The following is a 22,629-nucleotide window of genomic DNA, read 5'->3' as shown; positions in this document are numbered from 1 at the left end:
CTTCAGATAGTTTCTTCCACTCACAGACAGGAAAGAGAACACTCTACAGAGGAAATCAGCCAAAGACACTGAAGTCAAGTTAATAAACTGGAGGTTGAGAAGTTATTTTAGTAATATCTACATACTGCAAGAATAACAATACTATATATGTAAAAGCCATCTTATTTTGGTCCCTACAGCACCGTCATAACTAATTATAGCAATACACCAGCATATGTTACAAATAGCAACAGTGGTTGCACATTCTCTGAGTATCTATACCTCAGAAGGTACTTTCTACTGTCCTAAGCCACAACAGAAGCAACTTTGGAAACGATCAGTTACCATTCCTGTACACATTACTCTCCAATGATTCATGTCGGCAACATACTCATTTACAGGTTGTGGACAACTGGGTAACAACACGCTTAGTTAAATGCATTTTAAAAACTGATGTAGTTACATGATTCATGTAATTACTTAAGTTCTTCACAATACAGAAAGAATTTCTAAATAGTAGTAAGAAGAAAGCATCCTTGCAAAATTAGCTGGTTGAGAAAAGTTATGTACTTTTGGAAAAACAATACCGGTATTTCAAAATATACAATGTATAAGTGGCACTGCTGACAATGTAACAAAAAAAAAAAAAAAACCTGTTGTGCTGTTCACTGCATCACACACAGAGAAAAGGTCTCTCTCAGCCAGCTAGCTCCATGCACTCAAGAAAGAGGGTCAGAAAAATGAGATCATTATTCCTAAATATCTCCTGAATGTATTAGTAATTGTAGCTGGCTAGTTCTATGTTTGTATAGGGAATTATTCTCTTTGTGAACGGGATGAATGGGAGACATCTCCAGAGGGCAAAGAAGATGATCAGAGAAGCAAAGAATTCCAATTATATCCATGACACAACAGGCTCTTGAAAAAAATCTCCAAGTGTTTTAAGGCTTTTCAGAAAAGAAGAAAAAAATAGCTTTGTTGTCTAAGTACCCCTCAAAAAATCACGTTGTTGAACTTTGTGTATCTCCATTCCTTAAACAAATACAGATTTGGAGAGAACTGAATGTAAATCCAGAGACACCAAGTGAAGTCATTTCACAGCCATGAACAGGCCCTGGAGGAAGCCCCCAGGGAACAGAGGTCAGGCTGCTTCACACTGACGGCTCCGATTGTCTCTTTCACATCAGGTGTTAATTCAAACTAATCCTATTTCCTGATTAATAATACTATTATGACTTTTTATTAACCACCATGTAATGTAGTGAAGATGTGAGCCCAGCACATAGCCACATATGCTCAAAAATAAATAAAAAAAATAATAAAAATAACAACAAAAATGTCCTTGCAATGGGAAGCACCATTAACAGGTAAAATGTTGAATGAATTTTAAAAATTAATTATATACTCCCTCATCAAAACTGCCCTCCTATGAAATTTCAGATTGGGGTTGAGAACAGATGAAGTATGCTCTGTGCCTCACTCAAAAATCCTGGGAGATGACATGTAAATGAACCAAAGCTTGAACCATCTTTTATACACTTCCATCGATTCAGAGCTTCAAGACCACAAGAGCTGAGAAGAACAGAAGTTCCCTTTGATTTTTCAGGAAACCTGCAAGTATTCTTAGCGTAACATGTAGTTACTTTTAAAAGCATACAGATCTTACTACTGACCTGCTATAGTCACAGAGACTCTAGTTACACAGGTAACTTAAGAAGCAGGCTATAAACTTAGACTATTTTTTGTGTGTTTTCTGATCTAGCTTCTCCAGATGGTGACATTTTGGTAGAGATACTGGAACAGACAACAATGGATTATTTAAAATTAAATGCAGCCCTTACTTTAGGGAAGAATTAAGTGAGGGCCTTGAAATGCTTACCCTCAAGGAAATACAGATGTTTACAAGTAAACAGATGTTTAAACAACAAATCCTTACTCACTGATGGAAGATGTTACAGATACCAAAAGAGTTATCTTAAGAAACGAATGTGTTGTAACAAACAGTTTTAAGAAAATACAAACATGCTTTAGTGACATGTTTTTCTTTGCTGCAGACTTCAACATTTAGTTCGAGTTTACTGTTTGGTTTTCACTGCTGGTATCTGTAAGCCACTTAAACATTTCAAATATCACATATTAACAAAACTTCTTACACCAAAATGAAATAGTCACTTTCAATTGTTAAATCTGAAAATGCAAACCAACTCATTCCAGGCTGAAAGAATTCTTAAAAAAGCACATCTCCAGGCTTACACAGAAACTTCTGATTTTACAACACCATCATATTTGACACAGAAACTGTTTCTTGATATAAGGAATACAGAATACCAGATATAGTCACCGTGGATACAGTGCTTTTAGGCTGTTCAAAAACATTAATCTGAAGTGATAAAATTTCGACATTTCCTAAAATTCACACCCTTGAAATCTACTATGATAGATAATCCAAAGTTGATAGACCTGTTGTATATGAGTTTTCATGTAAGTACAGTGTAAGTTTTAACCTAATGGGATCAGATTCAGAACTTTAGCAGTGACATTAAAACAAACTTAGGTATTGATACCGTTGTACTGCAGTCACGTGTTTTTATGCATTTAATGATATTTTAAAAATTAATATCAATAATCACAAAAATAAAGGAAATCAAGAGCTAAAACAAAGATGTAGAGAGCCTCAAACAATGCTGAGGGCTACGAAAGACAAAATGCAAAAAAGAAGCATATAACACCTTGGGCTGGTGCAGGTGAGAAAAGGAAAGGAGAAAAAGATACAGATTAAAAAATAAATACAGTTGACGTTGTCAAAGGCATCAAGGTATTTTAGAACCTTTTGGAGTGTGGGAGGGCTTGTTTGGTTTGTTTTGGAAGTTTTTTGTTTCTCTTACAACTAACATCAATCACAAAAAGTTTCTTTGTTCTTATAACCAGGACATCAGGAAGAAAACAGGGATACAATATCTGTATATTTATTGCAAAATGTATACATAAGCTATGGCTAAGTGCAAAAATAAAGCTGAAGACAACTATGCATCTGGACCTGAAACGAGCAGTTCATAATTCTTGTATAAATAAATTCTGTAATTAAAGATCAGGTCTTTAAAAACCTCCCAAGAACCAGACTTCAGACTTGCACAGCAACGTTCACCCTCATTGGCAGTGCTGAACTGCACACACCTTTACAGTAATCTGCGGGATCCTCTTGCTCCTCATCGTCGGACCCTAAAATCTCCTCCTCTGGCTCTGGCGGGGTCGGCTCCGGCAGGGGCGGAGGTGGGGGCGGGGGCGGAGGTGGAGGTGCAGAAGGAGCTTTCTGTTGAGGCTCTGGCCTGAAAATGAAAGAGAGAGCGCATTTAGTAATACTGGGAAACTCAGACCTTCGGAGGGGAGGAAAAACATATCAGGAAATGAAGAAGTAGAGTGCGTCTCACTTATATTCTCACTGTCATCTTCCAGACCACCTGGGGACCCCAGGGAGGCACGGACAGAGATGCACCTGGCCAGACCAAAAGCAGGTCTCAAGTGAATTTGGACTTGACTTACTCACTGGAACAGCTTGTAAAAGCTATATGAAGTATACAAACAGATGAGGAAAAGCTCCTAGACTTTCTGATAAGTAAATGAGATGTTAGAAGTATCTTCTTGAGTATGACTGGGAAGAAATATTTTTCAGAGAATATCAAGTTATTTGAAAGCAGCTGCCTGCTAGCTGAAGGAAGAAAGGTCTCATTAACACACAGCAAGAAACACTCTTCTAGCAACACTGGCCCGCAGCAGATGACTTAATCCACTTATCATTTGTAGCTCCTACCAAGACTATGGAAAGCTGTATCAATATAGAAAATACTGAAAACAGCTATTAGGAAAAGAGAAAAATTAAACTTCCTAGGTAGCCTATGATGCAGTCCCAGAACACACACAGCATGCCTCTATATGCACTAACTGGGAAAAAAAAAAACAACCAACAAAAAAACTCCACAAAACAAACAAACAAAAAAACCAAACCAACAACAACAACCAACCGAACAAAAAAACAAAACACAACAAAACAAAACGAACAACCACAAATCACACACAAACAAAACCACCAAATCCCAACACCACTGCCAATTAAGAGATGTTTTTCTGATTGTCTTGCATCTCCAGTTTAGGAGGAAAAAGAAGTTTTATACCCTAGTCTGAGAAAGGCTGTACCTGGTATTTCTGAACACCTCCAAATTACATTTCAAAATTCTGAGTATTTTCAATACACTTAAAAACCAAAATCCAGGTTTGAAGCGTATCTGTTTGTTAAACAATTAAGAGAGCCTTCTCCAAACATAGTTCTTTTTTATATTCATACTTGTAGAAATAAAAAATGTATACTTGCCAAATAATATATTTGCAAAATACATTTGCAAAGTAACTTAAACCATTTGCACCACCAAAAGCTGCTATAATTTGCATTTATATCTACTTCAAATCTAAGACATGTGAAAAACACCACATTAACAGTATTTTGTGATTCATACAATAAAAAAATACAAATTTGTAATCTGCTAATTTTTCAGCTCCTAAAATGCAGATTCAAATACTGCCTTGATTATGAGTAAAAACTATATTTATATTTATCCTATTCCTATAGTCCTCCTCCTTACAAATGCCTCCACCACTTTTTCTTTTTCCACACTGCAATTGTTCCAGACAGACAGAGCATTTGGAGTTGAGGAGCACGCAGTTGGTCAGAAATACATTCCACTGGCAACAGGCGCTGCCTGCACAGCAGCTGCTCCTCTGCTTTAAAGGACATCACTGAAACTGCACACATACCAAATTTATCTGCCTGCTACCCCTTCCAGATAATAACATTCTTCTAGTCATTCAGTAAATGGTCAGATCTTAAAAGGAATATTTTGAACTACTTTATCAATTATTTAAGTTATTATGAGAAATCTAATTGAATAAATACATATATGTAATTTTTTAACCACATAGCGCTTAGGACAGAATATAACAGAGAGAAGGGATTGTTTGTTGGATAAATGTTGTTAGGAAAAAATTATTCACAGAAAGGGTTGTCAGGCTTATCAGGGCAGTGGTGGAGTTACCATCCCTGGAGGGGGTTTAAAGGCACATAGAGGAGGTTCTTAGGGACATGGTTTAGTGCTAGAGTTAGATTATAGTTGGACTTGATGATCCTGAGGGTGTCTTCCAACCGAAATGATACTGTGATTCTGTATATTTCCACATGCTCCTACTTACATAAGTTATGCTTTTTTTTTGCCTTTATCTTTCCTCTTTTGCTCCCAACAGATATCTCTATATTGTACACTACAAAGAGAGCAAACCGATACAGTGAATGGAAGGTACAGCACATTCTCTGAGCAGTTAATCTTACTACACATTGGATTTATGGCTCTCCAGTAGCTCAGTTCATGGTGCCAGCCAGCTGACGGCCCCACGCCGGCTCTGATGTTGGCAGAAAGCTTTAATAAAATAAATCAGTGTAAGGATCTACACGGCAAACCCTGAAACCCCTGCTGAGCACGAGACCATTTGGGATGCACAGATCAAGAACTATGAATGCTCAGAAAATCAGTAATGCTAATGATGAGCAAGAAAAATAAAGCACAGTAAAACAGCCTGCACTTCATCAATAGGTCTGAAGGCAGTGTGCCAGGTAACACAGGCACATCCCTTAGCGCTTGGCCTCCTTTTGGACAGTACCACCATTTTATTTAATTAGGACCACTAGTTTCCACGTTATTATTTTGGTTACATAAGATGGTACAAATATAGCAAAACCTAAGGTAAGTTAGGGTGATGTGCAGGTACAGGGGCCATAAGTTCAAAAACCCAGTAAAGTTGTGCCAATTTGGTCTTTTAAAATAACAACTATTTGCTCTATTTCTTCACATGCTAAAGATAATACTTTAAAGAGAATTGAAAGGATTTCTGGAATTGAGATTCATACATTTTGGTACTCGTTTTGGAATAAACATCAAGGAATATCAAGAATCTCCCTCCAAGAGAGGTAGGAAAGTATACAACCCAGATTTCAAAAAAGCCAATATTTAAATTTATTCCTAGGGAAATAAAGAAAATAGAGCTGCTTCTAAGTCTCTCTCAAGCTACTATTTTTGATTTTGAACAGGGTTATTTTTTTCCTGTCTCCAGTTCTAGTTGGATATGGTATTCAGGAGTGTTATTTCACTGTCCTTTGTGGGGACCACAAAGGAAGGAAAGGTATTATTTTATTTCCTTCTGGAGTTATTTATAATTTTATCTGCAAATAACAAAACTCTGACTTAAACAGGAGAAGATCTTTGATTTGCCCTTTTAGCTTTCCTTACACCTTTTATATGCAAGTATTAGTACATGAAGAAGGGTGAAGGCATAAAATGCTGCTGAGTTACACCAGTCTGACTGCTAATTCTGCATTATTGGCTTATCTTGCCCTTTATTTTGCTCCGGTTTGGGATTCTTAGCATTGTTCTTTAGTTTTGTTCGCTTTTACATTTCTGGCGTACATGTTAAGATCAAGTCTTCAGAATTTGACTTGGCTGCTTAAATTCTGCCCACAAGTTGAATAACTCATCCTGGCATCGCTGGTGCTTGCTCTTCTGCAAATACAACATTCCACAGTGTTAGGTGGGACATCAGTCAATGAGAGAACTCCAGTTTTTCTGTTTCTTAGTAGCCTTTTCATTGAATTGGAAAGCTAAGCTATGATGAATGTTCCCACAATATCTTCCTTTCCAATGTATGGCATGAAAATATACTTCACTCAGATAAGATTTACTTTCTCTAATATACAGTTTGTAAGAATGTGAAATATTCTTCCTTCAAAGTGGCCTTTAAGACATCCTTTGGCATTAAAAATCCAGCCATTGAGAAAGCTTTGAGTAATATACATGTATGCTAACCTCCATTTCCTTTTCAGAAACATAACAAGCTATTCAACAGCTGCATTATTTCAAATTATTACTCTTCCTTGTTTCCTAAAATGTTATATGTAATGACATGCATTAGGTAACACATGCATGCACAGGCACATACTAAACCTATTTTCCTTTTTTTTTCTGAAGTAATCACTTGGAACTCTGTGGTCTACCACTACTAGTTTATTCATCACCACCTAAGCATAAACTCTTAATTAAAAGAAGATGACACACCATTTCTAGACTTGCAGTATCCTGTCAGTATGTATGCAGAGAACTGACCATCCCCACAGGCTACAACAACAAATCTTATAACTGTAGCATTACGATCAATTAATAAACACTAGCCAAGATGTTTTATCTTTTAATTACTCTCTACTAAACAGACAAAACCAAATTTACACCAAAATCCAATCAAAATACAATGAAATCCTATTTTTAACCAGCTCTTAGAGGGAATGCATAGTAAAAGACAACAGCTGAAGCATTTCTCCTCTACAGTGAACTTGAAGCACAATACATCAGAACGCTGCATGGAGTCTTATAGAAAATCAATTGCCTGCTTTAAGAAATGTAAAATTACTGACAACTTAATTTTATTCTTCTCCGTCATGGACATGTTGCTCCATGTTCCAACTGGGGAACAGCCAACAATAAAAGCAATCTCCATAACAGTGAAACTTGAATATGCTGGGAAAATTATACCATGAGAAATTGAGGAAGGGCTGTTTGGGTTTGTTGTTGTTGATGTTGTGGGGTTGTTTGCTATTCTTCTGTTTTGGAAAAGGTAAAAAAAGAGTAGCAAGGGCGATTAAAAACAAGAAATGCCTTCCATATGGGAAGCATCTGAACATACCAGAACTGTTCAACCAGGAAAACAGACAGTGGAGATCTATGAAATCTTGAGAGACACAGAGAAAGCAAATAGGAAATGATTGTTCACTGCCTCTCCCCATACAAATTGAGCCACGTTGACAAAAAATATAAAGAAAAAAAATTACTCATACAACATGATGTTAAAAACTTAAGTTACCTTTTTCCTTGGACATTACGGGTAAGAGAACTTAAGTTCAAATAGGGCTCAGAAACACTTGTGGAGGAAAAATAAACTGATAGTGAATACAAAACAGCCACTGACTCATTAAGCCCATCAGCGTGAGATTGCTGGATTTGGTGAAGTGTCCAGCACATTGAGGTCCAACCCTGCACTTTCCCCAGGCAACTGCTCCTGGCCAGAGGGAGCAAAATGCATCTCGTGTAGGCACTGCAACTTCATGCATTCCTTCCTTCTCCTCAACAAATTAATAACCTCCATTACTAAAACCCAAAACAGACTCCAGGGATCCTTATCCAAAATACTCAGAGACAAAAAAAATATGTTTTTATAGTTATTATCAAGTAATGGATAACAATGCACTGCAGGCAAGAGTGTTTTACAACAGGATTACTTGAAGACATCCTCCTGTTGCTCTCCATGGGGATCAGTTCTTCTCTGCGTCCTGTAGGCAGGATGAACTACTGAATTTGTTAAAAGACTACTTTTAGATAAACAGAACTTTACCTTGAATGTAGCTAAAACCTGCACCTGATTCTCCTACCCTTAGGAGAGCATTGTCTCAGAAGGAAAACAGACTGAGTCAAATGAAAAACATCTGGAAAGAGGCAGACTCTGAAGTGAAAACAAAACTGTCCTTAAGGTTTTCAGATGAATACACGCAGAGAATTTTCTTGCTAATAGAAAATTCAATTAAAAGGAAGTTAAATGTTACCTTCATATATTTAATAAAATAAAATTTGGAATAAACTGTATTCTAACAATGTTACAAACCTCCTGTCATGTCCATAGAAGTTCTCTGGGGAATTTCAAATTGAAAAGGGAGCGGGGATGGGGGGAGAGGCAGGGAAAGGTAAACATCAGAACAAATGTGCTAGAAGTCTCCTAACACTGAGATGTGAGCCTTAAGAAATGCAGGAGTGGGTGTGGATCCATCTCCACAAGTCCAGATCTTTGATAGTCCCAGGGATCTCTCAGGTGCCAGAGAGCTTGAAGTCTGAAATCTCCACAACACACAAGTTTCTTCCAGCTGATACTGATTGCTTAGGGACTCACTTATTTGGATCTCTTTCTCATTTATCCAAATGGTGTCTGCTTTTCTCATTGGACTCTTTCCTGTTCTTTTTCCCAAATGCAGATTTAGTTTAATGAGGCAGGTACCTTCTAACAGTGAGGTCTTCAAACCGCAGGCAGCTTTAAATGAAAGCTTTCTAAATAAATCCACACACATACAATATGCAACAAAAACACAAGAAAGAAGAAAACACCCTCAAAGTTCTTGCTGAAGGAACAAAATGATGTTGCTTATTTTGAGTTTAAATCTGTTATAATTCTGAATAATGTTTAATTTGAATAGTTTTTATGATAAAATATTTGTAATTTAATATTATAATTATTTTATTTATGCCAGAATTAATCTTGACTGTTTTAGAAACAAAGTCTATAAATCCAGAAGTAAACATAGCACAAGGAGACATGTCTTTAACTCCAAACGATTGTTAATGTGAACATTCAGAGACTGCTTGGCTTTAAATGAAAAGCTCTATTTCTGTTTTATACTAGTGCAGAACTATACTATAATTTCCAGTTCTAGAAAATCCATGCATAAAAAGAGAGACTGCTGGCATGTCACAAGCATGAAAAATTTTCTACATCTGGTCATTATCAAACAAAATTATCATTCTTCCTGGAACTGTTCACATTTCTTCAAAATACACCATCAAACAGCGATCACAGCACCAGTGGCAACCCCTCCTGAACGGAGCAGGCTGAGGCACAGCAGCTTCTGTAACCTCAAACAAACAGAAGACAGAGAATGAATTCTTCATTCCCACCTTGCCTACCAGCCTTTTGAAAGCAACCTTGGGCTTCAGTGCGCACCCAAAGTCAAAGTCAAACGCCAGGGAACGCTGCCTTCTTCATTCAAAACAATGGGTACTATAAATAAACACTATTTCAAGCAGCTCGTGCTTCATCTGACCAGGCCAGCACTCCAGCCCAGCAGCAGAGTGCTGCTGCGGAGAGATCCTTCTCAGCTGCTCCTCAGCACAGAGCTGCTCCCTCGCCTCCGTGCTGGACCTACCGATTACATGGCTGTGATGGACAAGGAATCCATGAATCCTTCACACTGCAGCCACATTGGAGGCGAGACAAGCAAAAGGAACACACCGCCAAAGGCATGGCTGGGAGGAAGCAGCAGCAGCAGCCTACCATTGTGTCAACATGAAGCAGTGAGGTCTGTTGGGTCTGTAGCCATTCCAGGAGGCAGCTCTTTTGGGCTTTCTCTGACACTGAGCTACACCACATTCACAGAAGTAATTGATTTCAAGCTCTGAAATTCAGTCCCAAATGAAATTTTGTTCTCAAACACAAGCAATTCTGTTGAAAAGTTCTTGAGACAGAAAACCAGAAGCCAAATCTATCCAGGAAGCCTCAATCTTAACCAAACCTGCCAAGGTATTATGTTTTCCTCCTCAAATACTGTTTTTCTTGCAGATTTCTACTTTCCAGGCCAGTCATCCATTACAGACTTCCAGAGGAAAAAAAGTCAACAGTTAAAAATGAAACAATGGATCCAGCTGGTGACACAAAAAGGAAACACCGAGATGTATACTCTGCAGTTTGCACTTCACCCATATTTCTAGTCACCAGTAAAGTGTTGTGAATGCCAAGAAAGTTACTAGAAGAAAAAACAGCACGAATTCCTAAAAACCAAAGGGTAGAAACACAGCTGTCATAACTCCGTGGAATACATACTGATCAATGGAGAATACAGAGCTTCTTATATATGCCTCCTAACATGCCAAAATGAAACCTCCACCTGAAGTAGGTCAGATAAGGAATAGTGCCCCAATGCAACGATCAAAACCTAGCTGAAAAAGAAGTCAATCTCATAAACCACATACAGAGCTTCACGTTCTCCACGTCCTCTTGCACAGAGTCCTTTCTCAGGCTGCACGCTCCTCTTTCTGTCTCCTGTGTATGCAGGTCCACAGGAATCACTGGCACGCAGCAATGGATGAAGCCACCATTTGCCTTGGCTTCTTTTTTCCCCTTTTTTGGATTACTTCTAACAGCGTAAAAATGGAAATTAGTTTTTTACCTTCTTTTTGGCCTTGTTACATTGTAGTATTTAATTTCTGACTTTCTCTTTGGCATGTTAAATTACAGTGTTTCTAGTCTTTCCATTAATAAGATATAATCAGAAAACATGTTGTTGTTTCTTCAGTATCTTAAAGTTGCCATTAGCAACAAATTTGCAAGTTTTGAAGGGGCGGTAGAAGCAGTACCCTCTGCTCTCCAACAGTGCTAGCTGCCCTGGAAAAGTTAGTAGATTTAACTTAATTTGGCATCAAAATCCGCTAAGTCAACAACCCTTTGAAGTCAAATATGGACTCGAATATGAATTCATAACTAAATTTTGAAACACAGGATTTAGTCTTTATCAGTACAAGCCAATAACTTCCTTAGTGTTAATATAAACATACAAACACTGCAAGGAAGCATATATTCCATTTCTGCATTAGAAACCATATGAAAATAGCTGTGATAATCGTAAGCAAAATAAGCAGGAGTAAATCAACAACTGCAGTGTTTCCTGGTCCCTTCTTATCCATTTAACAGCCTAATAGAAAAGATTTTATAGGAACAGTGAAATTGTGACTGCACATTTAATATCAAATGCAGTCAGCAGCAGAGCACCTCTTTTTATTTTCCCTCCAAGGCACTCTGTTAAAATGTAATCCTGACTTCATATTATCACCTCAATGCAAAAAACCATTTTTCATCTCCATGCTTAGTTACATTTGGAAGACCCATTCATCCTATTAGTGCAAATGAATCATGCTCTGGATTATGTCTGGGAACTGAATTCTACAGAGCAATGAGAAAAGGGTAAGCAGACAAGCATTTTGGATGGGACAAACACTGGGGGACTTCACTGGCAGGAGGCAAAAAAGAGCCTGAAGGAACAAGTTTGCATGACTAAGTCAGCAATTAGAGGAACACACTGTCTGCAGCAAATACAAAGCATCACTGCAGCAATAAATTCTGAATGCCACAGTTGGAACTCTACTGAAACCAAACTTCATCTTGTTAATCTTGCTTTCGAGAAGCTGGAACATTTCACATGAAGTTCCACATGAACTGTTTCACAGTTCCTTTTACATGAACTCTTTACATTAACAATTGTAACTCCTTTTCACTAACAGACTCTTTCAAAATGGACTGACCTTGATCCTTCTAAAAAACACACACCCCCTCCCCAAATTCCAAAGCCTAGTAACATCTCCTCTTTATAACTTCACAGGAATTTTAACACGTCTTCACAGTTCCTACTAGCATTTTATGAAAGTACATGTGCTTGCACTGCAGTATCAGTAAGTAATAAAAAGCTGAACAAGAGCAACTTAAAACATTTTCCTTCAATATTAGGCATAAGTTGCAAATACGCGTATTATTCAAAAACATTTTGCTGGTGTTCAAAAGTCACGAAAATTCTTCCATTTGGGATACATGTGCCACAAGTACAATATATGAAATGTCTGCTTCAATTTTCTCTCTATTCATGTTAATTTAAGCATCCATTTTCGTAACAGAAATACATAAAAGAAGCAAACAGATTGCGAAGTCCAGCAGCAAAAGCGAAAAAAATGGCAAAATTACAGACCCGTGTTTTTCACGAAAACTCATTCTCACCCAAATACGGATAAATAGCGAGCAGCTCATTTTAAATATGCGTTATATTAAAATATGGCCTCAAATACTTTGAGGGCTGCACCTATACCTAGATGAGAACAAAGTCTTAGCATCCATTCTTCTATATTTGGTATTATCACAAGCAAGAACATAATTTTGAAACCTGGACAGTGACCATAGCTAAGCCAAGATCAAGAAATGGGCTGCCAGTAAGCACAAACATGGCATATTCTTCCTGGTTTTCTTAGATTTGCCCTGCGGCTTTGCTGAGCTTTCCTGCATTTTGGAGCAGGAGTTCCATAGACATGAAAAGTAATCAAGAACATCGCCACCTTTTAGCTCTGAATTACAGTCCAGAAGAGACTGGCTTTTCGTCTCTAGTATGAGGATTTTCATACTGTAATTAAGACTGACTCAATGAGGCCTTCTTCGTCCTCTCGGGTAATACACCATGCAATTCATGACCCTTTATTTGGTCTTTCCATCTTCTCATCTTCATAGAGGTGGTAGCAATTACTACTGTTCAGAGACATGGAAGCACTTTTTATTTGGATAATTGTTTGATAAACTGATCTAGAATAAAGCAGTAACTTCGGTTCCTGAGGGAATAAAAAGTACCTTTTTTCAAAGTGCCTAGATCTCTCAGTATTTTTTTCACTTCACTTTGCATACTTTTTAAAGCAAAATCTACAGCTGATCTCTTGCCCAACCACATTATAGAACACGGCATCTTCTATTTATTTAATGAAAATTTCATAACATATGTTTCCAAGAGCCATTGCATTCAGCGTCCTCTCCTGTTACACGTTCCCTCAGTGCAGAGGTCACTATTCCTCAGCCTGTAAGATTCCCCCATGCACGTGTTGCTTATTCAACATTCCCAGGGAAATGGCTTTCAATCCCTTATTCCAATCAACCATTTGTCTTGTGGGTTGTTGAGCCCATTTTGGAGCTCTCCACTTTGTTTGAAGCTCGCAAGTGAAGGTCCTTTCATTTGAGTGGATATCCAACAAGCAGCAGCCAACTCAGGAGAGTCAGGGAAGTCACCTCAGTATTTTAGAGCCCTGTCCAACTGGTTCAGCTGGCTTAGATGAGGCAGTTTTAGACACTAAATATTGTGACAATTCCTGATGAGGTTTTCAGAAACTCTTTCATGTCAGCAAGTCTAAGAATAACGGTTATCAGACCAACTGACTCATGCCAGCCCTGGCGGGCTTTACCTCACAGCATGGATGCTGGATGACTCACTTGTTGGAATAATCCTATTTCTAACATTAAGAAAGATTCTCATCTATGGTGAAAAAGCACTCAAGGAATCCCAGCTGTCATGGTATCCCAGATTAATGTTCTCCCTTGTAGAGAAGTTGCAATTGTAAGGATGCATCAGCCTCCTAGAGTGAGATCTTTCCATATCCTATGCTTTGATACCTGAATGCTGTAACTGAAGCTTCCTGTAACAGGTCAGTACACTGTACACCTCAGGAAAGGAGGCTCATCTTGCAAATTCTGAAGTTCTTTACAATATCACCTCTACCTCTTTTCCATAAGTAACCCCATCTGAGGATTTCTTAGGGAAGGACAATGGTGTCTCAACCAGACCACTACACAGTTTGCAAAACTGAAGAACTTTATGATTCCAGGTTTCCAAAGTCTAATGTCCAGGGTAATTGCCATGGCACAGTAAAGGTCAGAAGCACTCTGCTGCTGAATCCTAATGACAGTAAAGGACAGTGACATTCAAACCCATGGCATACTACAAGCAGAAACTGACGTTCGAGGAACATTTTAAGTTTACTGCTGCTGAAAATGGAAACATTACAGTGTTATGGTGGTGGCAAAGCTTCTGATCTGACTGGTGCTAAAACTAAGATAAGCTACATATGTTTGCAACGTATTGCCTTGACTTTCGCTGAGTCACTGCCAAAGCCAGCTGAAGTCTACGCTGGCATTTGCTCAGTTATCTGACAAGCCTCTGAGATGTCTTCAAGAAGCTGTGTAGACTATGAGCAACAATGGATGGAACAGAGCTGAAGGAAACCTAGAGCTGAACCACTGTGTTTCAAGAGACAAGGCTGAGCAGAACTGAAAGTGTACTGGGCTCACCTCACCTTACATACCTACAGTTACCTCAGAAGTGAAGTTGTTTTTCTGCTCCTGAATGAAGATGTGTATACGCAGTCTGTGCCACTGCACACATGGGCTATCACTGAGAGCTTTGATTCCCAAAGCCTCTGAAAAGATGGCAATTGAAACACATGCTGGTTGCAGGATGGGATGGAGATGTTTCACTATAAAGTGAAGCATCTTTAAATCATCAGCATGACAAGGCAGGCAAGCCTCCGAGCTCAATCCTGATTGATAAGTGTGGGTGCCAGACAAAGGGAACAGGCTAATATTCCTCTGTGAACTCTTTATCTGCTTGGATTTCTACAAGAGTCCCAGTTAGGATCAATCAGTTCCCTTTAGATATCTGACAAATTTCTGCTAGGCAACACCAGATACAGACTAACTGCAGAGTGCTGGGGTTGGGCAAGAAAGATGATGAGTCACTGAGATGAACTGAGCCCTTCACACTTATGAAGACTGCTGCTAACAGCCAGGTTCTTCTTCCCAGAAGGTTCTGACTTCTCAGAACATCCCACTTCACTGAGGCGGAGCAAGTACTTTGCAGTGTAGGAGGCACAGAGAAATGCAAAGAGATGAGCAAAGCTTCACCTTAATCCCATCAAAGACAAAAGATAAACTGCAAGCTTTAAAAAAAAAAAATCTCTTCCTTTAATGACTCCTCATACCCAAAAGAAAATGTAGCATTTCTAGAAAGCCCCCTGATACATTTAAATTATGCCTTCCTAACTTTTTCATTAGTAACAAAGGAAAATAAAGATCTCATCAATGTAGATCTAAATCTCCAGAAATAGAACTTCTAGGGAAGCATAAGAAGCAGCCTTTTTTATTTATCTTAAAACACAACTTTCACCTTCTTCACCTCACCACACATCGCCTGATGTACCAGCCTATCCCTATCAGTAATCTTCACAAGTACATGGAAGATAGCTTGTAAAAAAATGTCCACAGTTCTTACAATGCCATCTGAATTCCCCTTAGGTATCTGTGTACCACCTATAACCATTTCTTGGCTACAATCAGTTCTGGAACAACTAATGATGACATGATGATGGCGGGGGGGGGGGGGGCAGGGAGGGAGGGAAGCAAGAGTGAGAAGAATTGAAAATACAGGAGTACAGGAGTCAGTGTCAGAGCTCTCTCCATCCCTATGATTCTGTAAAAAGCAGGAAAAGCTATAGTAAGTACTACTCATAGAGGGCTGAAAGAACAAACAAATAACGAAACCCAGAGAAACTACAGAAAACCAGAGGGATAGGATTGCCAAAAAAAAAAAAAATCACCAAAAAACACCACCACACTAAGATTTTTCTGGAACTCCTCAAAGACCTCTGTGAAAATGATTTGAGGAGTTCAGAAGGTGAAAACTAGACTGAAAGGGCTACAAGACTAAGCCAAAACCCAGTCTATTTCATCCCTGTTTCGCCCCAGTACAAAACTTCCTTTGTCCTCAGTACACAACACTCCATGCTGTTTCCATGCAAATATAGCTGTAATCATTGTGTATATATTTAACAGTGCTGTTCTGTAACGTTAGATAAAAATAAAAATTAATTTTCTATTGCAAACAGCAAACAGTAAGTTTCAATTTCCACTGTTATACAGATTTGTTTCTTCAAGAGAGATATTAGAAATTTTGAATGTTTTAGTGCCTTGAAATACATTTCCTATCTAAAAATGTAGGCCTGCATCTCTTCCTTCCCTTGCATAAAAATACCAACCACTGCACAGCATCAGCCTTTCTCCCAGTGCCACCACGTTGCCATGGAAACTGGCCCCGATTTCTACTGCCAATATAGGTTCTGTGTAAGCAGGAAAAGAGCTTAAGCAATATTTACATAATATGCAACAGAGAACATATATATATATGAGGTTTATTATTTCATTGGAGGCCTGTAGACTGGTTGAAGTGACTTAAGAAATTCTCAGACTGTTTCTATCAGACATTTAAAGTATATTTATTAGTATTTATTACTAATATTTTACTAGCCTCAAAGCACAGGAAATACATATGTGGAATTCCACACATTCTTTTCTTCATCGGGGCAAACCCCGTAGTTTGTAAATAAAATATATTTTGAATTGTAGCGTGAAAAAAACTAGAACTTAATTTGTTCCTGTAAGAGCAAGATAACCCCTTTGCCTTGTTCTCAAAAAGCCATGATAGAAGACCTCAGATGCTTTTTTTTCCACAGATTTTATAACAAAAGAAAGCAAGCCTAACCCTCAGTATTGCCCTTCTTTTAAAATTAGCATGGCATGTCTTTTTTCTCTCCCCCCCCCAGCCCCTTCAAATAAATTTCCCATAAAAATATTGCAGTAAAAATACTGCCCTGCAATTCTGCTGGGTTTTGGGGTGGGGGGTGAGGGTGTTTGTTTTGGTTGGTTGGTTTCGGGATTTGTTTGGGCTTGTTTTTGTTTTCTTTTTGCTTGGGGTTTTGTGTGTGTATAGGTTTGGTGGTGGTGGGTTTTGATTGTTTTTTGGTTTGTTTTCTGAACACAAGCTGTGTGTGCCCACACAGCCTTCACTGAATCACAGAGGGGTTGAGCTTGGCAGGGACTTCTGGAGGTCATCTGGTCCAACCCCCTTGCTCCAGCAGGGCCACCTAGAGCCTGCTACCCAGGACTGTGTCCCGATGGCTTCTTTCAAGTACTTCCAAGGATAGAGATCCTACCACCTCTCTGGGTAACCAACTCATGGCAGTGCTCAGCTTTTAACACCAAGTATGAGATCAGGAGACACATTCAAACTCCTAAAGTGCAAACAACTCACTGGTTAATGCCCCCAAAATGCTTTCAACAACAAACCAACTTTATTTACTGTAAAATGGATAACACCTTTTGAGTCTATTTAAAGGGGTGGTAAATGTTGCAAAGACTCTTAAACATAGAAGATAAAACTCAAGTCTGATTTCCCTCACCTCTGTCAGACTTTCTCAGAACACACTTTCAAAGGTAGCATGTTTTGAAAAGAACTGTTCATTTAAGTATTTTCTTTTTTGTCTGGAAGAATTTCTGGCTAGAAATAAGAGAGTGGGAGACACAGAGACACACACACACATTCCGCATGTAAACAGCCTGGGAAAGACACTCCAAGCCAGGTTCAAATTCATGATCTGAAACATAATTTTTACCTCAAGTTTCTGTAGTTCTTTCCTCTGCCATAAGGCTATATCCAAAAATCCTTCCTTCCTTCTCACTTACATAACCTTACTTCCAAACAAAATGTTTTAACTTACAAACGTTAACTAGAACAAATTATCTTTCTTGAGACAGAAATCCCATGGAAAAGGAGCCGACCCAAGAACCCATGTGCAAATGTCCGAAAAAAAGTATAAGAGCAAGCTAAGCACACAGGGACCCATCTTCCCCAGGCAGTCTCCTGGTCTCCAACAAATGGCAGCTCAGAGGCCATCAAATGGGATTCCTGTGTATTTAGTACAATAACCTCCACCTGATATTAATTCCACAAATCTATCCGGTTTCCCCTTGAGCACATGGAAACTTCTAACATCCACATATTACGACATGAAATTCCACAGCATACTGACATTTTTTCCAAAGCATCATTTTCTTGCGTTCATCCTGCATATGCCACCTCATGGCTTCAACTGGTATCCTCTGACTCTTGTACCAAAAGTGCCTGTGAAGAATCAATCTGCAGTCACCCTCTCCCTGGCACACCCGTTAATACACATCTCCTGTATCCCCTCTGCCATCAGTTTTCCAGCCTTGAAGAGTCCTGCTCAATCTTGTCCTTCCTCACAAGGAAGCTGCTCCATAATTCAAGATCCTCCCCTTTCCCTTTCCCCTTCCCCAAACCCTGGCACACTGTACCCTTTGTATGCATTATTCCATAGGTGATGCGTGACGGATTTCTATGTTGGATTTTCTACTGTGTTGTCTCCTTTTTTACTCCTAACCATGTATTTGCCTTTTTCTAACAACTACTGTACACAAAGCTGATGTTTTTATGAAACACATATTCCAATAGTTGTTCCCTAAATAATGATTATCAGCTCAGAATCCATTATTTTATATGAAAAGTTATGATTGCTTTTCAATGTGTATCACTTTAACATCTATCTCGGCTGAATCTCTTTTACTGTTTTGACATCCAAAATGCTTGATGTAGTTTTTTGACCAAGAATCATCAAGATAAAAACAAAAAGAAGAAATGCATATGCTTCCACAGGTAATATAACCAAAATAAGCTTCTTTGTATCTTCGGGAAAACAAAGAACTAGCTTTGATTGCAGGTTTTTTCTTAACATCCTATGACTAGTGAATATAACTGCAACTCCCCACAACTGCCTAATTATTTTCTAATGTGAGTGTGATTATGGTATGAGTTATATCTTTGAATACAAGTGGATTAATCAGTAGCTCTAAAAGGAAATGACATTTCCTTTTAAAATATCATTTTACATAAAAATAATTATCTCATGAAATCTAAGTAAATGAGATTTTAGAATTGTGAAGGAAGAGACCTGAAATTAAAAATATTTACCAAAGTCATGCACAAAGGCTCTTGCTTTGCTTTAGTTAACACCAGACAGCTTCATAAAACACATACTTTGCAAAATAATGCAGAGAAGACATGGTCTGTCTCAAAGATGTGACAGACCCAGGTGTCATCTCTCTTGAAAAGAATATACACGATTTATCAATACAACCTGGGACTTCAAAATAGTCATCCCACCCATAGAAATTCAAGTATGAAGAAGAAATAATTGTCATTGACAGGAAGAAAAATGAAAATGCTAGATAGTACAGACTGAGCTACAAGAGAAGAGTGTTCATCATTACAATTCTGAGGCCATATGCCAGAAAGATAAAACATACACACCTAATTTAGAAAGGTGAGGAGACTATTAGAAACCTAAGTTGACTTCAACGCCCTCTACAGCAATGGCAGAAAAAAGGGGCACACATTCACACATTAGGTACATAGTAACAACAGGTATTTAATTTCAAATGAATGAGTGCTATACTAATAAACAAATAAACTTTAATCAAATAATTTTACTTTTTATCAGTAGGGGAGAAGATTACAATTGACAGATGGAGCTATTTGAATTTCAGTGATAACTAAATGTTTACACTCTCAGAACATGAATAAAACAAACTGAGCATATTACAAAATTAAATTTTGATCAGAAAAACAATGCTTCTCTGGAAACGGCTGCTCTAAAAATATCACAGTGACAAGAGGTAAAGGTAAATGATAATAATTTTAAAATTAATTGCATGGGCTTCATTGTTACCTATTTGCAAAAGCTGAGCTCAGCTCAGCCACTGCAGGCCAGAGAGCTCCAAGCTTAAAGCAGATTTTGGCTAAGCAGCCTAGAGAAGATCGTAGTTGCTTCAGGCAGTTTATAAATTGGTAGAAATCTTCCATATGTTTGTAGCAAGACAATACATTGACATGTTTATTAAATTTTTTAGTGTTGTATGTTTCATTTTCATTTCATTATTACAATCACATAGGAGACCTGGCCTTTATAATGCTATTTATTATTTTTCAACTGAAAATAATATATTAAAGACCCTACAAAACAGTAGCAGGCTGTAACTTAATCCAGTAACATAAAATTCATTTTCCCTTCAGCTATTTCCGTACAGAGAAACTACTGTTCTCAGAGATGTCTCTCATTTACCTACGTCTATCATTAAATAAGTAAAATATATCTCCGAATCATTAAGATATATATATAAAAGAATAATGAAACAGATCTAGATTTGAAGCAGCTGCTCATTTAAGCACATAAGAATTCTGCTACTAGAGCCAATCTTTGCTCAGCTAGTCTGACGTTCAGCAGGATTCTCAGCTGTAACCTTCCACAGAAGGTGCATCTCCCACTGCACACAGACAACGCACACATTTCTCCACAGCATTAGGAATTTTAAGATCAACTCAGCAAAAGACTGAGATCACTGTAATAAATACATAAACCCAACAAAACAATCAGGAATTAATCCTTAAGTAAAAACTGCTTTTTGAACATAAAATATTAGTTTGCACTTAAATTTCATGTTAAACTTCAGGGAATTTGCTCTGACTTTCCTTTAAAGTTATTTTTCCTACTGTCAGGTTCCCCTGGAAACAGCACCATACTATCTTTTACGCTAACATGCATTGAATTACATGTAGTTGAAATGGTTTCCAAAGGTACTGTTTAACAATCAGATCTTCAATGACCAGAAGAAAAATTATTATTAAAAAATGGTCTTTAAGTCCTGTGGTTTGTTTGGGGTTTTTTGTGGGTTTGTTGTTTTGGATTTGTCCTTTCTTTGTTTGTGTTTTTTCAATCTGCAGAGTAAAATACAAATCCAAGCTGGGAGAAAGATAGCTGAGGGGAAAACTTTCCTGTTCATCTTCAAGGCTTTGCCCACTGACAACTCCAGCCTCTCCGCACACAGCCTTCCGTTGACCTACCCTTGTGAGAGCAGAAAACAGTCACGAAATATAAACAGGAAGATACATTCATTTATTTCCTGTATATTTTCTGACTCCGCTAAGAAAAGTATTAAGATCAATTAAAGGAAAACAGAGACGTCAGAAATGTGACTTAGCTCATGTTTTCCTGCCAGGTTTTGAATTGCCATGAGAACTGCAGCCTCCACCCAAAGAGAGGCTTTTGGTTCGAGAGTGGAGATCACAGCAAAAGAAGCAAATAATAAGTCCAAAGATTTTGCCTCAGTTGAGACTCAAAAAACCCTAAATTGTTTATTTCAGGCATTTATTTATGTCAAGTGTTTAATACTTAGTTACGTGACACATCCCTATGAAAGTAAACCACAATCTTCCTATCAAAGGAGTGTCAGCAGCAGACAGAAATTAAGCGCTCCCTCCCCTTTTGCAAGGTATAGGCTGGTTAAATCATAAAAATGTTTGGTTTGTTGAACAGTGTTATATTGCACACAAAGTTTTCATCCACGTTGCTGTTACTGCAAGTTCAGACAGCGAAATGACAGAAGCGAAGGTACATGGGGCGGGCTGCGAGCAGGACCACACGACAGCAGCCAGTGCCACGGTCACCACAGGCAGAGGTTCTCCTTTGGCATCCTCTACAGCACTACAGATTCTCTGAGTACCTTCACTGTGATACTGCTATTTAATAGCTACAGAATGGATTTGTAGATCCTAAGACAGCCGAGGCACTTCCCCTTGCAGGATAACAACTCCTACTTTTTTTCCTCAGGTTAATGCTTGTGTCTATGTCACTTCACCAGAGACACTCCTTGCATTTGCATCAGAGCAGGAAATCAAAAAGAAATCAAAACAGTAAGTGGCAGGTATTAGGTTCAAAGTTCTTCAAATGAGAAGTCAGTAAATTCTAAACATGGATAAAATGTTTCAGGAAACATTTCCTGAACTTTCCCAATATCCATTGCATTCAACAATGCAACACAACTGTGACTGCATAGCAGACCTGGCCTTTATCATTTTATTTATTTATTATTTCTCAACAATGGCTTATGGAAAATAAATTTGCAAAATGTGGTTCTTAAAAGCTTCATCAACAAAGTGTAAAGGAAGGATCAGAATACAATATCACTCCGAGTACTGTAATGAAACGAAAATGTTAGAATACACATGTGTACAAGCAATGGAGCATGCACACACATGAGACCACACAGATGCTTCAAAACATACAGAATTTGGGGATTTTTTTTCCCTTTCAAAAACTTAATTTGACACAGTGCTTGCTGCACTGTGTTACTTCCCATGCTCTACTTACCATGGTTTTATTTGTTCTTTTAGAGTTTTTTTTTAATTCTTCAGAGAAAATCAGAACTTAAATGCATGTATAGTGCTCCATTTGACGACATCCCAGAGCGAGCTCAAACTGT

At 38.2% G+C, this 22,629-nt stretch overlaps 1 protein-coding gene across 5 annotated transcripts in view; it reads right to left on the bottom strand.

The window, feature by feature from the left end:
• SRPK2 (SRSF protein kinase 2) overlaps positions 1-22,629 on the bottom strand; it is a 140,382-nt gene that overhangs the window by 45,709 nt on the left and 72,044 nt on the right. For all 5 annotated transcript variants that reach the window (XM_065838110.2, XM_065838075.2, XM_065838084.2 and 2 more), the window contains one exon: positions 3,154-3,305. In XM_065838110.2, coding sequence (XP_065694182.1) covers positions 3,154-3,305 — 152 coding nt within the window. The remainder of the gene's footprint in view (positions 1-3,153; positions 3,306-22,629) is intronic.

This window comes from Patagioenas fasciata, chromosome 1, assembly GCF_037038585.1.
Source record: "Patagioenas fasciata isolate bPatFas1 chromosome 1, bPatFas1.hap1, whole genome shotgun sequence".
Taxonomy (NCBI): domain Eukaryota; kingdom Metazoa; phylum Chordata; class Aves; order Columbiformes; family Columbidae; genus Patagioenas; species Patagioenas fasciata.
Note: the sequence above shows the minus strand (reverse complement) of the source record. Positions and strands in the feature narration are given on the sequence as shown.